Consider the following 21,538-nt stretch of genomic DNA (forward strand, 5'->3'; position numbering starts at 1 on the left):
ATCTAGGACCAACAAACGGAAGTACTTTTTCACACAGTGCATAACCAACCTGTGTAATTCTCTGCCACAAGTTGTGGTGACAGCCAGTAAGGGTGGCTTTAAGAGGGGTTTAGAGAAATTCATGGAGAAGAGATCTATCAGTGGCTACTCTTCGGAGGGCTATAGGCTTCTCAATACCAGTTGCAGGGAAGTAGCAGCAGGAGAGAGGGTATGCCCTCAGCTCTTGCCTTGTGGGCCTCCCAGAGGCATCTGGTGGGCCACTGTGTGAAGCAGGATGCTGGACTAGATGGGCCTTCTTGGGCCTGATTCAGCAGGGCTGTTCTTAGGGATTTGGGATGTGTTCTAGCGTTTCTGTTCCAAAGAGGTGCTCCTGAGATTTCCCTGTATTTATTTAATACACTGGTATGCCACCCACTACCGAAGTCTCTAGGTGATTTACAGCATAGAACAGACAAGGAATAAAACAATCCCCAAATCCAACCGTTAAAACAGATAAAAATCAGATTAAAGTATCTACAAGAGCACACCAACATCTGTAAAGATGCTTGATGACTTTTTGAGGGTTGCACTAACATTTCCTCCCAGCAGGGACAGGTTCCTGGTGCCTCCCTTCCCAACTCTGTGAACCTACTGGGGCCACAAAATGCCCAGGTCTCAGCGCCTCCGGTCACTCAACCGCCCCTCCATCAGCCTGCGCCGCCTCCTTCGTCTGTTGTGGCCGGCGTGCCGCCTGTTCAGCACCAGACCCCACCAGGACTGACTCCTCCCCAGCCAGCAGTGCCTGCCCAGCCATCCACACCGGTCTCTTCGTCAGGGCAAACCCCCACCCCAGCGGCTGGCTCTGTTCCCAATACGGCGCAGATGCAAAGCACACCATCGGGGCAAACAGCAGCACAGGCTCAAGTCACACCACAGCCTCAGACCCCTGTACAGCCCCCCTCTGTGCCAACCCCACAACCATCGCAGCAGCAGCAGCAGCCCGCGTCAGCCCAGGCCCCTGCCACTCCAGTGAGTATCTGGGGCTTGTGTTTCATTTCTTTATTTTTGGACACATTTTCAGATTACCCAGCTTGATCGTGCTGGATGGTTAAGAACCAATAAAACTAAAATCAATCCCAAACAACTTAAACCAGTTTGAAAACCCATTGAAGGTCTCCTTCCAGAGGGCCTTTACATAGGAACATAGGAAGCTGCCATATACTGAGTCAGACCATTGGTCTATCTAGCTCAGTATTGTCTTCACAGACTGGCAGCGGCTTCTCCAAGGTTGCAGGCAGGAATCTCTCTCAGCCCTATCTTGGAGAAGCCAGGGAGGGAACTTGGAGCCTAGATGCTCTTCCCAGAGTGGCTCTATCCCCTGAGGGGAATCTCTTCCAGTGCTCACACTTTTAGTCTCCCTTTCAAATGCAACCAGGGCAGACCCTGCTTAGCTAAGGGGACAAGTTATGCATGCTAGCACAAGACCAGCTCTCCTCTCATTTGCTTGAAAAATGTACAGTTGTCCCTTGCCAATTGCAGTTTTTGAGTATCCACGACTGGGAAATTGTGACTGGTCTCGCCAGCCGCCACCTGAGTATCCACGCTTTGGCGAGATGTTTTTCTGATGGGTTTTGGGCGGGTTCAGAGGTTCAATTTGCTCATTCCTCTTGCTGACCTTGCTAACGCTCAATTTAAAGTGATTGTTATTGATGTGATGGTGGTGGGGTTTTCAAAAGTACCCTTTCATGATTTTTGGGGGGAGGGGGTTAAGAAAATGTCCAGAGGTTCAATCTGTGCTCTTCTCTTGCTCACTCTTGGCAATTTTAAGGAAGTTTGCGGAATTAGAGCTACCTTTGTGCATTTTTTCTTTTTTGGTCTTTTTGAGACCCCTAACCCCTTGTTTCCCATAAACTTTAATGCCTTGCCAATGGCAAGGTTTTGTTGGAACGGAACCTTTGCAGTTGGCAAGGAATGACTGTATACAAATATATTCAGAACCTGTCCTCTTGCCTTTATTGTGTGAGTTCTGGGCCAGAGTGCAAGGCCAGCTCTTGTCTTTTCAGTATCCCCTTGTTTCTTCCCAGCTGTCCCAAGCAGCAGCAAGCATTGACAACAGGGTGCCCACCCCTGGCTCTGCTGCCAGTGCAGACGCCAGCATCCAGCAACTTGGGCTGGAGGTGCAAATGCCAGAGAGTAAGCCAGAAATCAAGACTGAAAAAGCCGAGTCAGAGTGTGGTGAAGCACAAGTGGAACCAAAACCCGAGGTAAGCCGAGGGCCCCAATAGAATCTCTGTTGGGAAGCAAAGGGGAAAGAGGCCTTGGTCACTGGAAGGTGTACAGACCTTTGCAGTGCGGGTGGCTTCTCATTTGCCCATTGCCTTTCAGCTGGAGGATGACGTACCAGGGTCTATGCAAACCAAAGAAGAAACAAATGGGGTAGAGATCAAGCAGGAGCCGATGGAGGTAGAATTAAAGAAACCGGAAATCAAGGAGGAAGATGACAGTGGCAGCAATGGTGCTGCGTCCCAGTCCACATCGCCCTCTCAGCCACGGAAGAAGAGTACGTCTCCATCTCAGTAGCATTTGTGTTCATAGGCCTCCTGTGGTGTGACGCCCTGCTTTATCCTGTTTCCTCCGTCACAGATCAGAGGAGCATCAGGAGCTCTTTGGTCAGTCAGGTTGAAGCTTTGTCTAGGTCAGGCAGGAGCTCGCAAGCAGGGCAGGATGGAGATGGCTGTTCCCTGTGGCTTGCGCTCCGCCTCTGATGACCCAAGACACGCTGCCTCTGAATATGGATGTTAGTTTCTCCCCTTTAAAGCCAATCGCCATTGATAGAGCTCTCTTGCTGCTCCGCGGATTTGTCCAGTCCTTTTTTTTGTGTGTGTACCATCTAAGCTGGGGAGCCACTACCACATTTGGTGGGATTGAACCCAGTACTTTGGTTTATTTTATAATTTCAAGATTAAGATGGTGACTTCAGGTGGAGCAGGATTACTTGCATTAACCAGCTGGAATATATATATATTTTTTCTTCTTTGACAGTTTTTAAGCCAGAAGAGCTGCGCCAGGCTCTGATGCCCACTCTGGAAGCTTTGTATCGGCAGGACCCCGAGTCTCTGCCTTTCAGGCAGCCTGTGGATCCTCAGCTCCTGGGTATCCCGGTGAGTGAGTTTTGCCGAGATACGGCTGATTTCTTCTGTCTCGTCCATGTTCCAACTCCTGTTTAGGCTGCCACGCAAGTTCCCCTCTGCATTTGTGAGGCCTGCTGCTGCTGCTAACGGAGCCTCTGGAATGGTCTGAGCCTCAGTTTGTTCAAAACTGCGGGAATCCCAAGTGCCAAGCTGACACACAGTTTCTCTCTCTCTCTTTTTGTTGCTCTCATTTGAAGGATTATTTTGACATTGTGAAGAATCCCATGGATCTTTCCACAATTAAACGCAAACTGGATACAGGGCAGTACCAAGAGCCCTGGCAATATGTGGATGATGTCTGGCTCATGTTTAATAACGCCTGGCTTTATAACCGCAAGACGTCGAGGGTCTATAAATTTTGCACTAAGCTCGCCGAGGTCTTTGAACAAGAAATTGACCCTGTTATGCAGTCCTTGGGATACTGTTGTGGACGCAAGGTGTGTATCTGGTTCCCTCTCGGCTATGGAGGTTGTGTCTTTGAGCAGAAAGCATGATCAGAGTTTTCTCTTTGAAGAGATCCCCTCTTTTTGGTCACTGTGCCTCTTGTTAGCTTGTGGAATTTGGGCATGTGTTGCATTTCAAATGAATAGATCAGTCTTTTGGAATTGATTTATTGAATAGAAGATCTTACGAGAGTTTCTTCAAGCACTATTTAAAATGTGAATCTTTCATTTTAAATACCATACATTGAAAAGTGTAACTTATGTTTTATCTTAACACTTAAAAACACTGAATCAATTAAACCAGTCAAAGTCTTGTTCTGATTTTTGGAAGCCCATTCTGGTCCCTGATTAGATATGCACAGCACATCAAGGACTATATGACGTATAGTTGAGCCAGGATCGGCCTCTTCTGTGTTACAATTTCCTCCCAACGACACCCCCCCCCCGAGGTGCTTGTTGCCTCATGACCTAAAAGAACTGAGGTGGGGTTGCGCCTCCCAGTCCTAAAAAGCTTAACTTAATTTACATAGTTCCTGCCTTTTAGAGTCACATGGGAAGACATAACCCCTGAGATGCCCTTGGATTCAGCAGCAAGAAAGGGCCTTCATGATGAGTAACCAGTGCTCCATTTCCCCCAAAGCCCCCACTGCTTGGACTTTGTTGTCAGACTTATTGGTTAAGATCAAGTTGCGAATAGTTGATCTCTTCATTCCTTCCTCCACATTCTGAAAAAGGAAGATGTCAGAAACTTGTCAACAATTTGATGCTTAATGAAGTTTGTCTTCCAACAGATATTATCAGGGTAACTGAAGCACTGCTGATTCTTGCTTTCTTGAAGCCTCTGTAATTTGCTTCAGAAATTCACATCCTCTTGTTATGGTGGTCTGTAGTAGATTCCAGCTATAATGCTGAATTCCAACAATCAGCATCACATCAAAACAAAAAACTATTAAAAATACCTGAGCAATGGAAGTATTAAATAGCCATAAAAACATTATACATAAATATCCATTATGACTTCCAAGAGAATAAAATTGGTTTGTTTATCCTCACAACAACCCTATGAGGTAGGCTAGACTGAGAGATACCTGACTGACCCAGAGTCACCCAGTGAGTTTCATGGCTGAATGGGGATTTGAACTCAGGTCGTCCTGGTCCAACTCTAACCACTACACACCTCTGGCTCTACACGGAATGGCAGCACCTTCTCCGAGGTTACAGGCAGGAGTCTCTCTCAGCCCTATCTGGAGATGTCAGGGAGGGATCGTGGAACCTTCTGCTAGCAATCACAGATGCTCTTCCCCATCCTCTATGAGGAATATCTTACAGTGCTCACACATTATTTATTGATTTATTTGATTTATATGCCTGCCCCACCCCACCCCCCAAAAAGCCTCTGGACAGTTTACAACAAATAAAAACAATTAAAATCAATTAACAGTTAAAATCAAAACTAAATCAAACAATTAGAATCATTTAAACATTAAATATATTAACATTAAAATCATTTAAAACCAGCATTAAAAATTTAAACCATGAATCTAATTAAAAGCCTGGGTGAATAAATGTGTCTTCAGCACCTTTTTAAAAGTTGCCAGAGATGGGGAGGCTCTTATTTCAACAGGGCGCACATTCCAAAGTCCAGGGGCAGCAATGGAGAAGGCCCACTCCCGAGTTGGCGGCAACTGTAGATGAACCTCTCTAGATGATCTCAAAAGGCAGTGGCACTCATAGCAAAGAAGCCGCCCTCTTAAATCCCCAGGGCCTAAGCTGTTTAGGGCTTTATAGGTAATAACCAGCACCTTGTATTTTGCCCGGAAACGTATTGGCAGCCGGTGTAATTCTTTCAACATGTAGTCTCCCATTCAAATGCAAACCAGCATGGCTCTGCTTAACAAAGGGGACAATTCTTGCTTGCTACCACCAGGCCAGCTCTCTTAGGGGGCCTGTGCCAAACTGCTTGGAGCCATCCTCCTCTCACTTCTGCAGCCAGTAGACATATTCTTGTGGGGGCACCCAGTTGCGGAATCGAGCTAACGGCTGGCTGTGGTTTCTTCTTCTTCTTTTGTAGTATGAATTTTCTCCGCAGACCTTGTGCTGCTACGGCAAACAACTCTGTACGATTCCCCGGGATGCCACCTACTACAGTTACCAGAACAGGTAAGTCATGGCTGCCTCCCGCACAGGACTCAGAAGGGGCCTGGATCTCCTTCTTGAAACCAAGACACGAGCCTAGGAAAAGGGTCTCTTTCCCTCGCCCCCGTTGGCAGCATCATGGACCAGCCTTAAAGTGTCCACCCTGCTTGAAGGTTCTTTGTATTCCAAGGGTGGCTCCTCTTCTTGTAGTAGATGAGATCAAGTCAATTCTGGTCTCTTGAAAAATCCCTTGAACGAAGCCCTCAGCATGGAACGCAAGGCTTTTGGGGGGTGGGGTGGGGTGGGGGGAGGCATCGCTCAGTGGGATCCCATACCGGAATGTTGTTGCCAGCTGGGCTGCTGACGGGAAGGTTGAGTAGGGTGAGGAGCTTTGGGCAAGGCTCACTGCCTCAACGCAGCTTGCCACACTGGGGGCGGATCGGGCCTGAAATGCTGCTCTCAGCTCTGTGGAGGACGAGTGGAAACCGCAGCAGGAAAGCAGGGGTTTTAGGATGCTCAGCAATCCCCTCTTCTCGTCTTCTGCTGTTGACCCCCCTCCCCCCGCTTCTGAAACTCCCTCATGTTTTTCCTTCATCAGTGCAACTTCTGAACCGTTTAGCCTAATGCAATGCACTCCTCCCTTTTTAAAAAAACACGTGTACCCCTTCTGTTGCAAACCTTCAGTCAGGTACCCATAGAGATTTGTGGGTGCGCATGCACACTTACATGCCACAGTTATGAGACCGGCGATTCCAGTCACTGGAGTTACTCGTGAGTACTCCCACTGAAGTTAATGGGACAAGTAAACTTGACCCATTCATTTGAACAAGACTATTTAGGAGTAACTTAATCTCAGTGTAAGTGGGTGAATTGAGCCCATCTCATAACTATAAGATTTAAGTGAGTGTCTGTGTGCTCGTGTGCATGCGTGTGCGCACACATACATAAGAACATAAATGTACATGTTAGGGAAGAGCAAATGCTGTGGGGCAGCCCCATGCTCCTTGTAACATGCTGGGAGAGCAGCCATGCCAGTGGGCTGGGAAGGGTGTGCTGGGGGCACCTTTCTGCTTGGCTTGCCCACGGCGGAGTTCCTTCAGAGTCCCCGTCCAAGTCTAGGAGGTTCGGAACCCCCTGGCCAGATCCAGTCAGCTGTTCAGGGTTTGGTGCCGCCTGCTCAGTGGGCTGCTTGGTGCATGGGTGCCTAGTGGGATGGGCAGGGGTGCCCAGAAGGGTGGCGTCTGGCATGTTGGCTAGGGAGGGAGGAGTGGGCTGCCCTGGGAGAACACGGGAAGAGACCACTTCAGCCTTGGTTGTGTTATCTGGATTCTCTGTCATCAGGCCGCGGTCTTTCCTCGGTGTGTATTGCTTAGCCTTCCACACGCTTTGAGGTTAGGTAAAAGAGCGCCTGCCCATGTCCTCTTGGGCAAGGAATTGGGCGAGCCTCCTATGTTGCTTGAACAGCTAACAAACTTGAGGAGAAGTGGGGGAGTTCTGTTCTGTGTGCCTCCCCTTTGGAGTGCCACAGAATTGGAAAGCCAGAAGGACGTGCTTCTCTGTCCTTGGCCAGTACCAATATAGTAATCATTGGTGCCGAACTAGTCCGTCTTGTGTAAAGAAAAGGTCCAGCAAGCAATATTTAGAAAACTGTTCCGTGCTTTCCGGCGCACCTCTTCCCAGACAGTCGTCTTCTGACTTGTTGCAGTTTAGAAAGCCAAACAGCCTCACGTGTCTCTGGTTCTCATTGTGACAGCCTTGCGGCCTGCCTGCTGCTGACTAGGGCTGTGCACGAAGCGTTTTGTGCACATCCGGGACAGCGGAGAGTGGGCGCTTGAAAAGGAGGGAGGCAGGTCTTTCCTGCCCCTCTGTTGCCCCAGAGTGGCACTATTTGTATTAAGCAGCTGGGCTTTCTGTTTGCCCGGCTGCATTTGCTTAGGGACAGGAAGTTCCCTGTTCTCAGCAGGAAATGGCGTCTGAGCACGTGAGGATGCCATCTTGAATGGTCAGCAGCACTCAGGGAATCGTCAGCAATACACATGCTCAGATGCCATTTCCTGCTGGGAAAGGGAAACTTCCTATTCCTAAGCAAATGTAGCTGGGCAAAGAAAGAACTTGGCTGCTTAGTACAAATAGTGCCACTCTGGGAAGGCAGAGTTGCAGATAAGACCTGCCTTCCTCCTTTTCAAGTGCCCACTCACCCCCAGCCGAAACGATTCAGCTGGGGCAGCTTTGAAACATTTTGGCACCTGGAAACAGAGGTGCCAAATGCTTTGAGCAAATCCTTACTGCTGCCTAGCGGCTGAACATCTGGGGCCTTTGGGGGCCAGTATAGCAGAATCGCCTGAGAGATTGTCCAGGTTCTTTCAGGCACCTCCCTGCTGCTCCATTGTGGGGTGAATGGGGGGGTTGTGGGGGGGAGTTTACCTTGTTAAATAGGGGTTGCTTTCAAGATCTGCATTTGATTTTCCTAGTAGTGCTGGATGAGTAGCTTGTCCCTAGTAGAACTATTGGCTGAATGGACTTTTGTAAAAGTCTACAGGGGCTTCCACCCACTCCTTGGACTTGCCAGTCCTGGACAGCTCTCAGTCCATGTGCAAATGTGTGAGAATGAAGTGAGTGAAGGGAGCAGCCACTTTCTTCCTTTCTGTTCTCCTTGTTGGATCGTTGTGATGGTCAGATTGTGTACCCCGTAGCTGTGACGTTTGCATACTAAAACTGCCCTGGCTTCTGCTTGTCCCCTGTCTGTCTGTCTGTCTTGATGGTGTTGCCGTGTGTTGGTTCTTCAGCTGATTGCAGTGGCCCATCTGTGTGGTCTGTCCGTAACCGGCTCATACCCTTTCCAAACATTTAGCCGGGGATTGGAATAGAGGCAAATTTGCTTCCAGTTCATCTCAAACAAAACTTTGTGGACTTGGCCTGTATTGAATGTAGATTATATGTGAAAGAAGATGGCTTACCCTAAAGCAGCAGCAAGGGATATTGTGGACTGGCTGGCCTCCAGTTTCATTAACCAACTTGTAATGAGTTTCTATTTAAATTTGCAAAGCCTTTTATATTGACTTTACTTACTCACGCACTATAGAAAGCCTTTCTATATACTCGATTACAATGTATATAATTATAATATAGAGAAGATGGGTTTCATTTTTATGATAATGCATTTACCTGAGCAGTTTGATCACCTTCAACATAACTTTTCAATAAATAAATAAGATAATCTTTCAGTCTTGAATATCTGGTCTGCTTGGTGATAATGAAAGTATTCCTCCTCCTACAGCTTTAATAAAATGATTACAGTCTGATTTTTCTTGCTGCTCTATGACTATTTTCAAGCTTCTTGAGCATGGTCTCTGGCTTTTACGCTCCTGGGCTTTGCACATGTGTGGAGACCATGTTGGGAACTTTCCAAGCTTCTGGGCTTTTGCTTTTGCTCGGAACCCTGCCCCCACCAGCTGCGCTTCTCCTCATCCCCTTCATCGTCTACACTTCAGTCAAAATCTTTGGGACACTCTGAGCTTCTGCAAGTTAAAAAAATAAATCCTTTAGTTTATTCCTTTGCTTGCTTTTATCCATCTGTTTGTTCTATTTATTTATTTTGTGTTATTTATCTCGCCCCCTTGTTTCCCTCCCTTTCCCAGACCAGGAAGGGAGACTTGACACATTTCTTGAAAACAGACACATTTCTTGAAAATGTCCTTTGTGGGACCAAATCTGTATACACACACACACACACACACACACACACACACACACACACACACCCAAGTACCCTTCTTGCCTAGACGAGGTGCATGTGGTAGAGACATGCTTCCATTGCCAGAAATTCACCAAGCAGGCCAGGAAGAACAGGGTGTCTCACCTTTGCTCGGCTTTGTGTGGGCAAGCCCTCCATTCTTCACAAAAACGTAAGGCTCCGAGGGGCTCAACTATGTCTTCTTTGACTGCTGAGACTCCTTCAGGATCTCAAGTGATGGCCCCAGATTTTCCAACACTGCACTTGCCAAGATCCACACCAGTACCGACAGCTTCAGTACCGTGTGAGATCCTGTGCTCAACACCGAGCGCACTGATCTTGACTCTGACAGCTCCGTCTCGACACCCACACCAGTCACTTGTGCAGCAGCTGTGCCCACACCAGCCTCTTCACTGAAAAAGGAAAAGGGGCTACAACCCCCGTTGCTGGTGGAACAACAGCTTCCTTGCATCCCGAAGTGGAAGCGGCTTTTGGACGATGACACGATTCTTCTTAAACTAAAAAAGAAGCCTCCATGCCCGGAGTCGGATTCCACAGGCCCGACAGACCCTACTTCGCCAACTCCTCGAGATGCTGGCCTGGGACCGAAGCAACCTTCTCCATCTATACCAAAAACATGCAGATTGAACCCAACAGCTCCTACACATCCTCTGTCACCAGTCTCAGTACAGAGTACAGCATTGGATGCGGAGAATTCTCCAGAGTATCACCCCATCTGGCCATATTCTCCAGACCCTTTGGACCTGAGTGAACATTTGGATCCAAGAGACAGGAACCAAGACTTGACTCTGCCAGCTAGACCATTGCCTGACTTGAAGACAGGTTTGAAGATGGAACCCGAGAACTGGATAAATACAGGGATTGGCATAAACAGTACTGTATAGCACAGGACTGTAGGGTCCGTTTGCCCACAGATTTGATCTATTAGGGCTACTACCAACCAGATCCATATGATGCACAGCATAGAGACTGGCATACAGGCAATCAGTATCAACGGGATTATCGATACAGAGAGGAAAATGATGACAGAAGAGGCTCATACAGGGACAGGTACAACCAGTATCCAGACAGGTACCAGTCCTATATAAGCCCTCACGGCTATGGCTCAAGATCTCGTTCTCTAGAATATATGGATAGCCCGCATAGAACGGGGGATGGGGTGGGGTTTCCGCCAAAAACAAGAGCCCAGAAGCTTGGAAAGATCTCCCGACGTGGTCTCCGCACATGTGAGAAGCCCAGAAGTGTGACGGGTGCAGATGACCACTAGAAGAACCAAAAGTTACAGATAAGCAACCTGTCATACTTGTCCAGAGAAAAGCCAGTGATTAAAGCTGGCCAGATCCTTGTACTGAAAGGTTGTACAAATCGTAGCACTTGGAGGCTACTCTAGACAGTCAGTCTGGAATCCTGGACCCCTTGTTTCCCGGCCGTGATGGCCTATGATGCCTGAAATGGAACCAAATTCTAACCTGTGCTTTGCCTTGGCTTGCTGCTCTTTGTTGTCTTGGTGTTTGCATCTTACTACTTATGTCTGTGCTGTTTGTCCCCTCCCCTCTTCTCTAATCCTCCCCTTCCCTCTGTTCCTTTTCGTTGTCCACACTGACCCATCAATCAACCAACCAACAACGCTCCCCCTTTCGTCGTGGTGATCTGCCCTGCTCTGATTGGTGGCTCCGTTGCTTGGGTGGCTGTGTGTTTTGATGGACCAGTTCACCCAAATATGGCCTTCTTGCTGACAGGTATCACTTCTGTGAGAGATGTTTCACTGAAATCCAGGGGGAAAACGTTACCCTGGGTGATGACCCTGCCCAGCCGCAAACGTAAGTAATTGCACTTCCTTTTTAATGCTGGGTCTAAGGTAACTTTCCACGGGGCACATAAAGCTTAGCATGTGGGAAGCAGTGGTGTGTGTTTCTCATCAGTAATAGCAGCAGCTCTTTGTACTTACAGGTAATGCGTCCGGTGAAGCTTCTGAGTGTGTCTGTGTGTTGCGCCTTGTTCATCCCTAAGAAAGCTGCTTCTCTCCTTGCTTGGCTGCTACCTTTCTGCAACCACCAGAACGAAAAAGTAGAAGGAACGCAGAGTTGCTGTGTTGTGCTTCCAAGCCCAGGCTGTGAGCTGGAAGGCTCCAGTTTAAAAGCTCAGCTCCGCACATACTGGGTGGCCTCAGACAGGCCTCTGTCCTTTGGTCTGCAGCTCCACATTCTGAAACACACATTGGATGATTGAGGTCTTTCCTAAAGGCTGGTTGTGAAGCCTACTGAGAAATGGGTTAAGGGCTTTGAGTGCTTAAGCCGAACGCCCTTCACATTCACAACTCCAAAAACCCTTCACATTCCAAGTTGTCTTCCCCATAGTTTGAACTATTGGGTAAAGGGGAATCTGATATCCACGTTATTCTCTCCCACGTCTGTGGTTATTTTAGGGATTTCCCAGTTGTATACCAAGTCTTGAGAACAGCAGCTTCTTGCAATGATTTCCCAGAAGCAACAGCATGAACATTTTGCCTCACTGCATTGGGGATTATTATTATTATTATTTTATTATTTCTTAATGTCATGTCTGCAGAGGGTATTGTGATTGGTAGTCCAGCTATCAGCATTGCTTTTACTCTTCCTGCTTTCTCACCCAGCAGCTGCTTTTTTGGGGGAAGGTTCTTGTTTATCTTGATGTAGGTTCAAGTGCGTAAAACGAGAAGGCTTAATTTACTATCTCTGTCTGCAGAACAATCTCAAAAGATCAGTTTGAGAAGAAGAAAAATGATACACTAGATCCAGAGCCGTAAGTATCAACTAGTAATAATAATAAAATTTGTTAGCTGCCCCATAACAAATTGTTCTCTGGGCGGCTTACAACACAACATTAAAACATGAGATAAAAACACACAACACATTAAACCAAACAGACCAAAAAAGTGTGGAGCAGGTTACAAAATACAATACAAAACAATTTAAAAGATTTTAAAAAAAAATCAGTTAAAATGAGATCAAAATTTTAAAGGCCCGCGTGAATCAAAAGTTCTTTACCTGGCGTCTAAAAGCACAAAGCGATGAAGCCAGGCGAACATCATTGGTGAAGCTATTCCATAAACAGGATGCAACCACCAAAAAGGCCTTCTCCCTAGTTGCCACCCACCTCACCTCGTTTGGCAGGGGCCAAACTAGTAATAATAGCAATTATTATTGCTATTCATGTAGGTTTGTTTTTTTTAAAAAACTTGGCTTGGAATTCACATGGGATAATTGGCATTGTTGATGGGATGCATTCACCAGATGCAGCAGGAGAGGAGAGCTGGTCTTGTGGTAGCAAGCATGACTTGTCCCCTTAGCTAAGCAGGGTCTGCCCTGGTTGCATCTGAATGGGAGACTTGATGTGTGAGCACTGCAAGATATTCCCCTCAGGGGATGGAGCCGATCTGGGAAGAGCATTTAGGTTTCAAGTTCCCTCTCTGGCTTCTCCAAGATAGGGCTGAGAGAGATTCCTGCCTGCAACCTTGGAGAAGCCGTGCCAGTCTGTGAAGACAATACTGAGCTAGACAGACCAATGGTCTGACTCAGCTGACTATATCGGGCAGCAGCAATCTAGGAAGATGCTGAAAGGCATCATCGCAGACTGCATGGGAGGAGGCAATGGTAAACCCCTCCTGTATTCCACCAAAGAAAACCACAGGGCTCTGTGGGCGCCATAAGTCGAAATAGACTCATCGGCACACTTTACCTTTTACCTTACCACAAGACCAGCTCTCCTCCCTATATATGCTCAACAGGTCTGCTCTGCACGGCATCTCATGACATCAGTCTTTCCTTGGCATATGTAGAACCACAGAGTCCTAGAGCGGGAGGGGTCTTGTAGGCCCTCTGGGCCACCCCCCACCCCACCCCGGGCTTGATGCAGGAAATGCCAAGCCGGAGCTTTCCCGCAGGTGACCTTCGGAGTTGTGACTTTGCTGCAGTGGCGGCTGCAAGAGCCGATTAAAATGTGAGGACAGGGCCCAGAGATCTTCCCTGTCATCAGTGCAAAGTGGTGCTTGGTACTATGAGCAGGGGCAGGATCAACAGGGCTTCCAAAGAAGACTCCTTTTTTCAGTACTACCCTTGAGGTTTTCTTGTCTTCCTCTTACGAAGCCAAATACAGCCAGACTGGCTAACTTGGAGAATATTTGGTGTGCCTAACATTACCGACCGGCTCCTTAAGTCCTGTTTATTAGACCTGTAACCTTTCCTGTCCACAGAGGCTCCTCAAACCAAATCCCAAGCAAACTATACAAATGCTGACCACTTACATTATCATCCACTGTGAAATTCCCCATTCCTTACCCCTGGTCATAAAACCATTGCTCAAACAGGAATGTCCAATACTGCGGGAGGAAATGCTATGTGCTTGTAAGTTTCAGATACTTACAATGCAGTAAGTATTGGTTACAAAGGTAACCAAGTGTGTATGGTGTGTCTAGGATGATTCACCCTTGATTCTTGGTACTTTCACATCTTTGCATCAAGGGATTGAAGGCTTGTTCTCTTGCTTTGTTTCTGTGTTCAGCTTTGTTGATTGCAAAGAATGTGGCCGAAAGATGCATCAGATCTGCGTACTACATTATGATGTTGTGTGGCCTTCAGGGTGAGTAACTTTGGAGGTGGTCAGATTTTATTTTATTTATTATTTATTTAAAATGTTTATACCCTGCCCCTCCAGTACACTACTGCTTGGGGCGGCTCACAGTGATAAAATAGATACAATATACAATAAAAGTAATAAAATTAACCAGATTAAGTAAACAAGTTAAAAGTCAGGGGGGGAACCACAATCAGTATTAAGTTTCAAATTAAAAGTTACTGTAAAACCTAAAAATTGAGATTATAAAAACTAAAAAATTTACCAGATATAACCAAAGATGGAGATGGATATACCAGATGGCTAACGAAAGCCTCTTTAAAAGATGTGTGTTTAGTTGTTCTTTAAAAATACTGAGAGAGGGAGCATGGTGAAGCTCTTCAGAGAGGGCATTCCAAAGCCGAGGGGCCCCAACCAAAAAGGCCGTCTCTAGTCCCCGCCAACTGGATATCTATTAGTGGTGGGGCCATTAGCAGGGCCTAAGACAATGAGCGGAGGACCCTGGCAAGTTCATATGGGCGGATGTGGTCCAACAGGTACCCTGGCCCCAAGCTATGTAGAGCTTTAAAGGTCAAGACCAGCACCCTGAATCTACCCCGGAAACGGACTGGTAACCAATGAAGCTGCCGCAGGATGGATGTGATACTCATGAAGCAACTGGCGCCCACGAGCATCCTTGCAGCAGTGTTCTGGACCAGCCAGAAGTGCACGCAGTTTGTGCAAGTTGCAGGGCTCAGTATGGGCTTCAACTCCAGATGGATTATGGGTGAACCAGTGTCAGGAAGAAGAAATGTTGGGGGGTATATGTCCTGTTTAGGGTGAGACTGTAGCTCCCTGATATTAGACAGTGTGATCATCGCTGAGTAGAAGTTATCATTCTTAGAGCGCAAAGGGGTGTGTTAATTTTTTGTAGAGTTCCCAACTTGATGGTGGTGTCCAAGCAAATTCTCATCGACCAACTCTTGGTTGTGTTTTCAGCTTTGTGTGTGACAACTGCTTAAAGAAAACTGGCCGAACACGCAAAGAGAACAAATTCAGTGCCAAAAGTAAGTGGATGACCTCTTTCCTTGTGATTTTAATGTGATTTTAAAATAGGTTCTACACGTGTCCTGTTTTCCCTGTTTTCTTTTCCAACTAGCCTTTGGTAATTCACTTTTAGCTGAACCCTTCTGTGATTTATATAATTTGGGGAAAACGTCTTCAAGTTTGCACCACTTTCCACTTTGTATCTGGATTACAATTCTCAAACACATCCTTTCCCCCTCTTTTAAGGGTATACGTTGTCACAATTAAGGGAATGCTTTGCCCCAGTGTTAGACATAATTGCATCGACTGGACGACTCAATAATGTGAGTAAACTAGACCTCCAAATTGTACTGATGCTTAGATATTAGATTGTGAGCCCTTTGGGGACAGAGATCCATCTTATTTATTTGTTATTTCTCTGTTTAAACTACCCTGAGCCATTTTTGGAAAGGCAGTATAGAAATCAAATAAATAATAATAATAATTAGAAAACGTTTTTACACTTCCCTCACTAAAGGCTCCTGCATAATCTTAGAATAAGAGCCCTCTTATGGATCAGTAACTGGTTATAGAACAGGGAGCAGAGGGTGAATCAACAGAGGATTCTCACCATGGAAGGAAGTGAGGAGGAAGGGGTGTCTCCCAAGGATCTGTCTTGGGACCAGTGCTATTTAACTTGTTGATAAATTATTGAGGGTCCTACCCTCACATATGCAACTGGTTGGGTCCAAAGTGGCATTGGCTGCCCAGGCAAGAGATCTTGGGATTGTGGTGGACACAGTGTCTAGCGGCTGTGAAAAAAGCACATTCTGGGTAAAGAATGACTAGGAAAGGAATTAAGAACACGACAACCAGAAAGCAATCTCTCGTTTGATCCAGTGATCAGTCTTTCTTGTAAGGCAGCAGCCAGTTTAGTTGTTGTTGATTAAATTAAAATTGTCACCGGACTGGTCACCAATGAAGCTTTACAAAAACTGAGTTGGACTTTACAGGACACACTCAATTAACGTAGGTATATGTATATAGGCAGGTGGGCTAGCACCAGCTTGTTGTGGGCTAAAATGAGGGGTTACTAATAGTGGCAGGAGAGTCATTTTATCTTCTTCACCGTGGTTGTCTGTGCCGTACACCTATGGGCTTGCACCTGTGCAGAGACTCCAATTTGGAACATTCCAAGCGTGTTAAAATTCTGGTGGGAGCCCCGCCCCCTCTCCTCTATACAGCTGCGCCAGCCTCTCCCTCCTCGGTCTTTCTTTGTCCGCGGACAGATCGACACCTCTTCAGAGCGCTCCAAGCTGCTGCTTCTTTTTAAAAAACCGTAGTTACGTCTTCCATTTGTTCCCTTTTAGTTCTCTTTTCCTTTCCAGTTTTTTTCTGCTTTATCGTTTTGCATATTGTGCATGGTGTTTTTCTGCTTTATCGTTTATTTCCCCCCTGCTCCCTCCCCACCCGGGGAGTGTCCTCTTCGGGCCTTCCCTTTTCATATGGCTCCGAAAGAGGTGACGGTCACCTTTTAAGAAGTGCACCCACTGTGTCACCAAATTACCATCTATAGATGGCCACAGCTTGTGCCTTTTTTGCCTAGGAGAAGAGCATGTAGTAGAGACTTGTGCCCACTGCTCTAACCTCATGAAGCAAGCCTGCAAAAACCAGGCCGCCAGGCTCCAATCTGGGCTTTGGGAACAGGCCCTGCCTGCCTCCAAAGTTGCTAAAATGCACTGGGTTGGAGGCCCCAACTCAAAACCCAAGCTCCATAGCAGCCTCTGCACCTTTGGCACCTCCTCCGGCTAAACAATCAGGTCTCAGCACGACTTCGAAGAACATAGGAACATAGGAACCTGCCATATACTGAGTCAGACCATTGGTCTATCTAGCTCAGTATTATCTTCACAGACTGGCAGTGGCTTCTCCAAGGTTGCAGGCAGTAATCTCTCTCAGCCCTATCTTGGAGAAGCCAGGGAGGTAACTTGAAACCTTCTGCTCTTCCCAGAGTGGCTTCATCCCCTGAGGGGAATATCTTGCAGTGCTCACACATCGTCTCCCATTCATATGCAACCAGGGCAGACCCTGCTTAGCTATGGGGACAATTCATGCTTGCTACCACAAGACCATGCTTGCTACCACAAGACCATGCTTGACTATGCTTGCTACCACAAGACCAGCTCGCCTATGGCTCATTTGGACTCGACCTCGGTACCAAACGCCTTGGTATCGATTGCTCAGCAGATCCTTCCAAAAAAGGAGTGTCCTCCTCAGACTGATCCTACTTTGGCCACACAGAAAGCACAAAAGAGATCTTCATTGGCAGATCCTGCCTCACGCCTTAAGAAGAAGAAAAAACCCATTGGATCCTTCTGCCACATCCAAGGGCGTGGTTCCACTATTCAGTTGGGACAGGCCTCTTCACACTCAGTGGACTCCCATATGATCCCGGAGGACCTGGACCTGGTCTTTGACCTTGACAAGTTCAAACCGATGAGGCAGAAGAGGTCTGTTCGGACCCGGACCAGGCTCGATCCCTGTCTTCAGCTCTAGAGGTCACATTCAAGGACTTATATCCCCACTGGCCAGACCGCGAACTGAGAGCTACCTGTCACCCTCAGTATCGAGGGCAGTCTGACTGGGAGGACTACCACCCACCCCTCAATCCCGTTCTTGATCACCTGAGACCCGCCAAGCAAGGCCTCCACTTCCTCTGGACATCTGGTGCCTACACGACAGCCGCCTCCTTCATGTAAACCACCTCAAGTCTCAGCTTTGGCTCCTCCTTCCATCACCCCTGTTCCTGCCAAACCGGAGGACAGGGTACAGAGCCCAACTCAGGTCTCAACTCACTGAAAACCTAGCCCAGATTTGACCCCGAGTCAGCTGAGGAGAAGGAAGAGGAGGGTGCGGAGGAAGGTGCAGTGACAGATGACGTTCTCTCTACTGAAACACTTTCCTTGGGTTCATCCCCTAATGACGAATGGGTAGACCTGAAGTCAGTTTCCCCTTCAGAGGATCACAAGCTCTATTCCCACGACTTGTCCTGCATGGCATCCTTGCTAGGCATACAACTTAACTAGCAGAATAAGGCAGACCTTGATCCCTGCTTTGGACTCATAGACGCAGACACACACGTGCCTATCTCATTGCCACTGCATGTGGCGCTTTTGGACATTGCGAAATCTTGCTTGGCACAAACCATCCTCTCTACCACAACCGACAGAGTGTCTAGAGAGCTTTTACCATGTGCACACAGAAGATAAATTGGCAGGGAAGTTTCTCCAAAAGCACCCCACACCCAATTCAGTGGTGGTTGAGGCCTCTCAATCACAAATCAGGACACGTGTAGCTTCTTCTCCAGCAGATAGAGAAGGCCACAAGCTGGACTTCTTAGGAGACATCTTGCAGTATGTAGTGTTGTAGCTCATGCGCTTCATGTTGCTAGCAACAGCTTTCTCTTTTATCCTTGTGCAGATGATGGATGGATATTGGCTCCGTTTTTCTAAGCCGGCTTGCATCTTGACTAATGGAAGCAACCGTCTTGACTTGGAAGCAAGTCCCTCTACATTCACTAGAGGGGCTTGCTTCCAAACAAGCATGCCTAAAATTTCAGTCTTAGATTTATTTTAAAGTTCAGTGTCAGTGTGAAGGAATGTGGTTGGCAAGCACACTGGTTTTTCAGAAGGAGTCTGGAGGGATCCAGAAAATTACAAGCTTACTACATGTGTCCCGGGTAAATTAGTAGAAAGCATAATTAAAGATAAAATGAATGATTAAACATATAGAACAACCAGCTTTGCTGGAGGAGAACCAGCATGGTTTCTGCAAAGGTGGGTCTTGCCTCACTATCCTCTTGGAGTTGTCTGGGAATGTCAACAAGTATGTATGTGGAAGAGCTGATCCAGTTGAAATGGTATATTTTGAATTTTCAAAAGGTTTTAGCAAAACTCTCTCACCAAAGGTTCTTGAGTAAACTTGGCAGTTGCAGGACAAGTGGACAGTTCCTTTTGTGGATTGCTAGCTGCTTACAGAGGAAGCCAAGAATAGGAATAAATGGACAGTTGTCAAAATGGAGGGAAGTCAAACGTGCCACCCCCACCAAGGATCTGTATTAAGACTAGTGCTTTTCAACAGGCTCATAAATGATCTGGAGTTAGGGGTAAACAGCAAGGTGGCCACGTTTGCAGATGATACCAAACTGTTCAGGGTAGTGAAAACCAAAACTGATTAGGAAGAACTCCAAGCTGTGCAAGTGGGCAACACAATGGCAAATATGGTTCAGTGTAAATAAGTATAAAGTGAAGCACATTAGGGCAAAATATCCAAATTACCGCTGTATACTTGTGAGAGCTGAGCCTGGTTAAGCAGGAGAGAGATATTAGGATAGCTAGGTGAGAACATCAGACCAGTGCCAAGCAGCCATGGGAGAAGGGCAAATTCTAGGCTAGGGTTCATTAGAAAAAGGATAAAAGAATGAAACTGCCAATATTACAGTGTCCTTGTGTAAATCTATGCTGTGGCAAAAGACTCTACATAATTCTGGTCACTGCATATTGTGGAGTTGGGAAAGGTACAGACAGGGTCCACCAGAACAATCAGGGGGCTGCAGCGTTTCCCTTACAAGGAAATTCATTGGGCATTTTTAGTTTAGATGTGTCTGAGGCTTATAACGAACCATGTATGGTGTGGAGAAAGTGAACAGAGATCAGTTTTTCTGACTGTCTTAATAACATGAGAACCAGGGGTTGAAATACTCCTTCACCGACCGTGTAACTAATCTATTGAATTTTATGCCACAGTGGTGATTGCTACTAGCTTAGATTTTAAAATGAATTAGACACTTTTATGGAGAACAGGTCTGCCAATGGCTGCTTGTCATGCTGCCTTCAGACATGACACGGCCCTGAAGGCTGGAGGGGTCTGCCTTCATCTCCTTCTGGGGAGCTTCCCAGAGGCGTCTGGTTGGCTACTGTTGGAAACAGGATGTTGGGCAAGGCCTGATCCAGCAGGGCTGCTCTTCTGTCGGAACAATGCTCCTAGGGGGAGTGGAGACAGCTCTTTCCGTGTCCCCCTGATGTCACTCTACAACTCATTCTTTCCACTTTTCTCCCCCCTTAGGGTTACAGACCACCCGCTTAGGAAACCACTTGGAAGACAGAGTCAACAAATTTTTGCGGCGTCAGAGCCATCCAGAAGCTGGGGAGGTCTTTGTACGGGTTGTAGCCAGTTCAGATAAAACAGTGGAAGTCAAGCCGGGAATGAAATCCAGGTTGGTTTTGTCGTCTTCAGGTGTCCCGTGAAATCGGTTGTCGTCGCTTGGACATATTCCTCGTACTTTCTGTTCCTGGAATCTCAAAGTGGGCTTTTGTGTTGGGGAGCAGAGGCCTTTGCTGCTGCTTGTTTGCATGACAGCAGACCAGCAGCTGGAACAGTTGTTTGCTTGAGAAACGCTTTCAGAATGGTGTCCCCTTCAGCTCCGTTGGCTTTGTGGGAGAGGATCCTTCTTAGTCAATGGGGGGCGCTTTGTGTTAAAGGAGAGAGTCTGGCCAGCTTCGCTCATGTCTTTTCCCAAGGATAGCCATGTGACCCCAGACTAAGGCTTTGGCCATTTACACATGCCATTGTAAGGAGACTGGCATTTTTGAATGGCTATTTTGCTTTTCCACTTCTACTCGTAACTGAGAGGAGAGCTGGTCTTGTGGTAGCAAGCATGACTTGTCCCTTTTGCTAAGCAGGGTCCTCCCCGGTTACATACAGAAGGGAGACTAGAAGTGTGAGCACTGTAAGATATTCCCCTCGGGGATGGAGCCCCCTGGGAAAAGCATCTAGGTTCCAAGTTCCTTCCCTGGCATCTCTGAGATTCTTGCCTGTAACCCTGGAGAAGCCGCTGCCAGTCTGTGTAGACAACACTGAGCAAGATGGACCAATGGCCTGACTCAGTTTATGGCAGCTTCCTATGTTCCTAGCTCAGTGGTGTCAAGGTTTCTTGGAGAATAATAGACGTTCTGTTGCTGTTTGTGCCCCTGTCAAGAGTGCCAGTTTAAGGTGTTTTAATAAGAAGCTGTAGTGACTGTTGTTTGTTTCCTACAGGTTTGTAGATTCACGCGAGATGTCTGAGTCCTTCCCCTACCGAACAAAGGCTCTCTTCGCTTTTGAAGAGATCGACGGTGTGGACGTGTGTTTCTTTGGCATGCACGTGCAAGAGTATGGGTGGGATTGTCCGCCCCCCAACACTAGGTATGCATCTCTGGGATTCCAGTGCCGTGTTTCTTGCAGCTTAGGCCATTTCATCTCTCCTCCTTTTTTAAATTCACTGCAATTTTCCATGACAATTTTCTTTCTTGTGCAATTCTTCTTCTTTCTGTCTCTCCCTTTTGCTTCCATTCTTACCCTTTTCTCTAGTGGTTTTTCTC

The 21,538-nt window shown here is 47.1% G+C and overlaps 1 protein-coding gene across 3 annotated transcripts in view; it reads left to right on the top strand.

Moving 5' to 3' along the window:
- The window catches only part of CREBBP (CREB binding protein), a 62,773-nt gene that overhangs the window by 30,377 nt on the left and 10,858 nt on the right, over positions 1-21,538 (top strand). For 2 of the 3 annotated variants that reach the window (XM_053275925.1, XM_053275928.1), the window contains 12 exons: positions 586-1,008; positions 2,064-2,243; positions 2,365-2,539; positions 3,022-3,140; positions 3,368-3,607; positions 5,685-5,773; positions 11,243-11,323; positions 12,228-12,284; positions 14,043-14,120; positions 15,093-15,160; positions 20,244-20,394; positions 21,216-21,362. In XM_053275925.1, coding sequence (XP_053131900.1) covers positions 586-1,008; positions 2,064-2,243; positions 2,365-2,539; positions 3,022-3,140; positions 3,368-3,607; positions 5,685-5,773; positions 11,243-11,323; positions 12,228-12,284; positions 14,043-14,120; positions 15,093-15,160; positions 20,244-20,394; positions 21,216-21,362 — 1,808 coding nt within the window. The remainder of the gene's footprint in view (positions 1-585; positions 1,009-2,063; positions 2,244-2,364; positions 2,540-3,021; positions 3,141-3,367; positions 3,608-5,684; positions 5,774-11,242; positions 11,324-12,227; positions 12,285-14,042; positions 14,121-15,092; positions 15,161-20,243; positions 20,395-21,215; positions 21,363-21,538) is intronic. The other variant, XM_053275927.1, reaches the window with a different exon arrangement.

Source organism: Hemicordylus capensis, chromosome 13, assembly GCF_027244095.1.
Source record: "Hemicordylus capensis ecotype Gifberg chromosome 13, rHemCap1.1.pri, whole genome shotgun sequence".
Lineage (NCBI taxonomy): Eukaryota > Metazoa > Chordata > Lepidosauria > Squamata > Cordylidae > Hemicordylus > Hemicordylus capensis.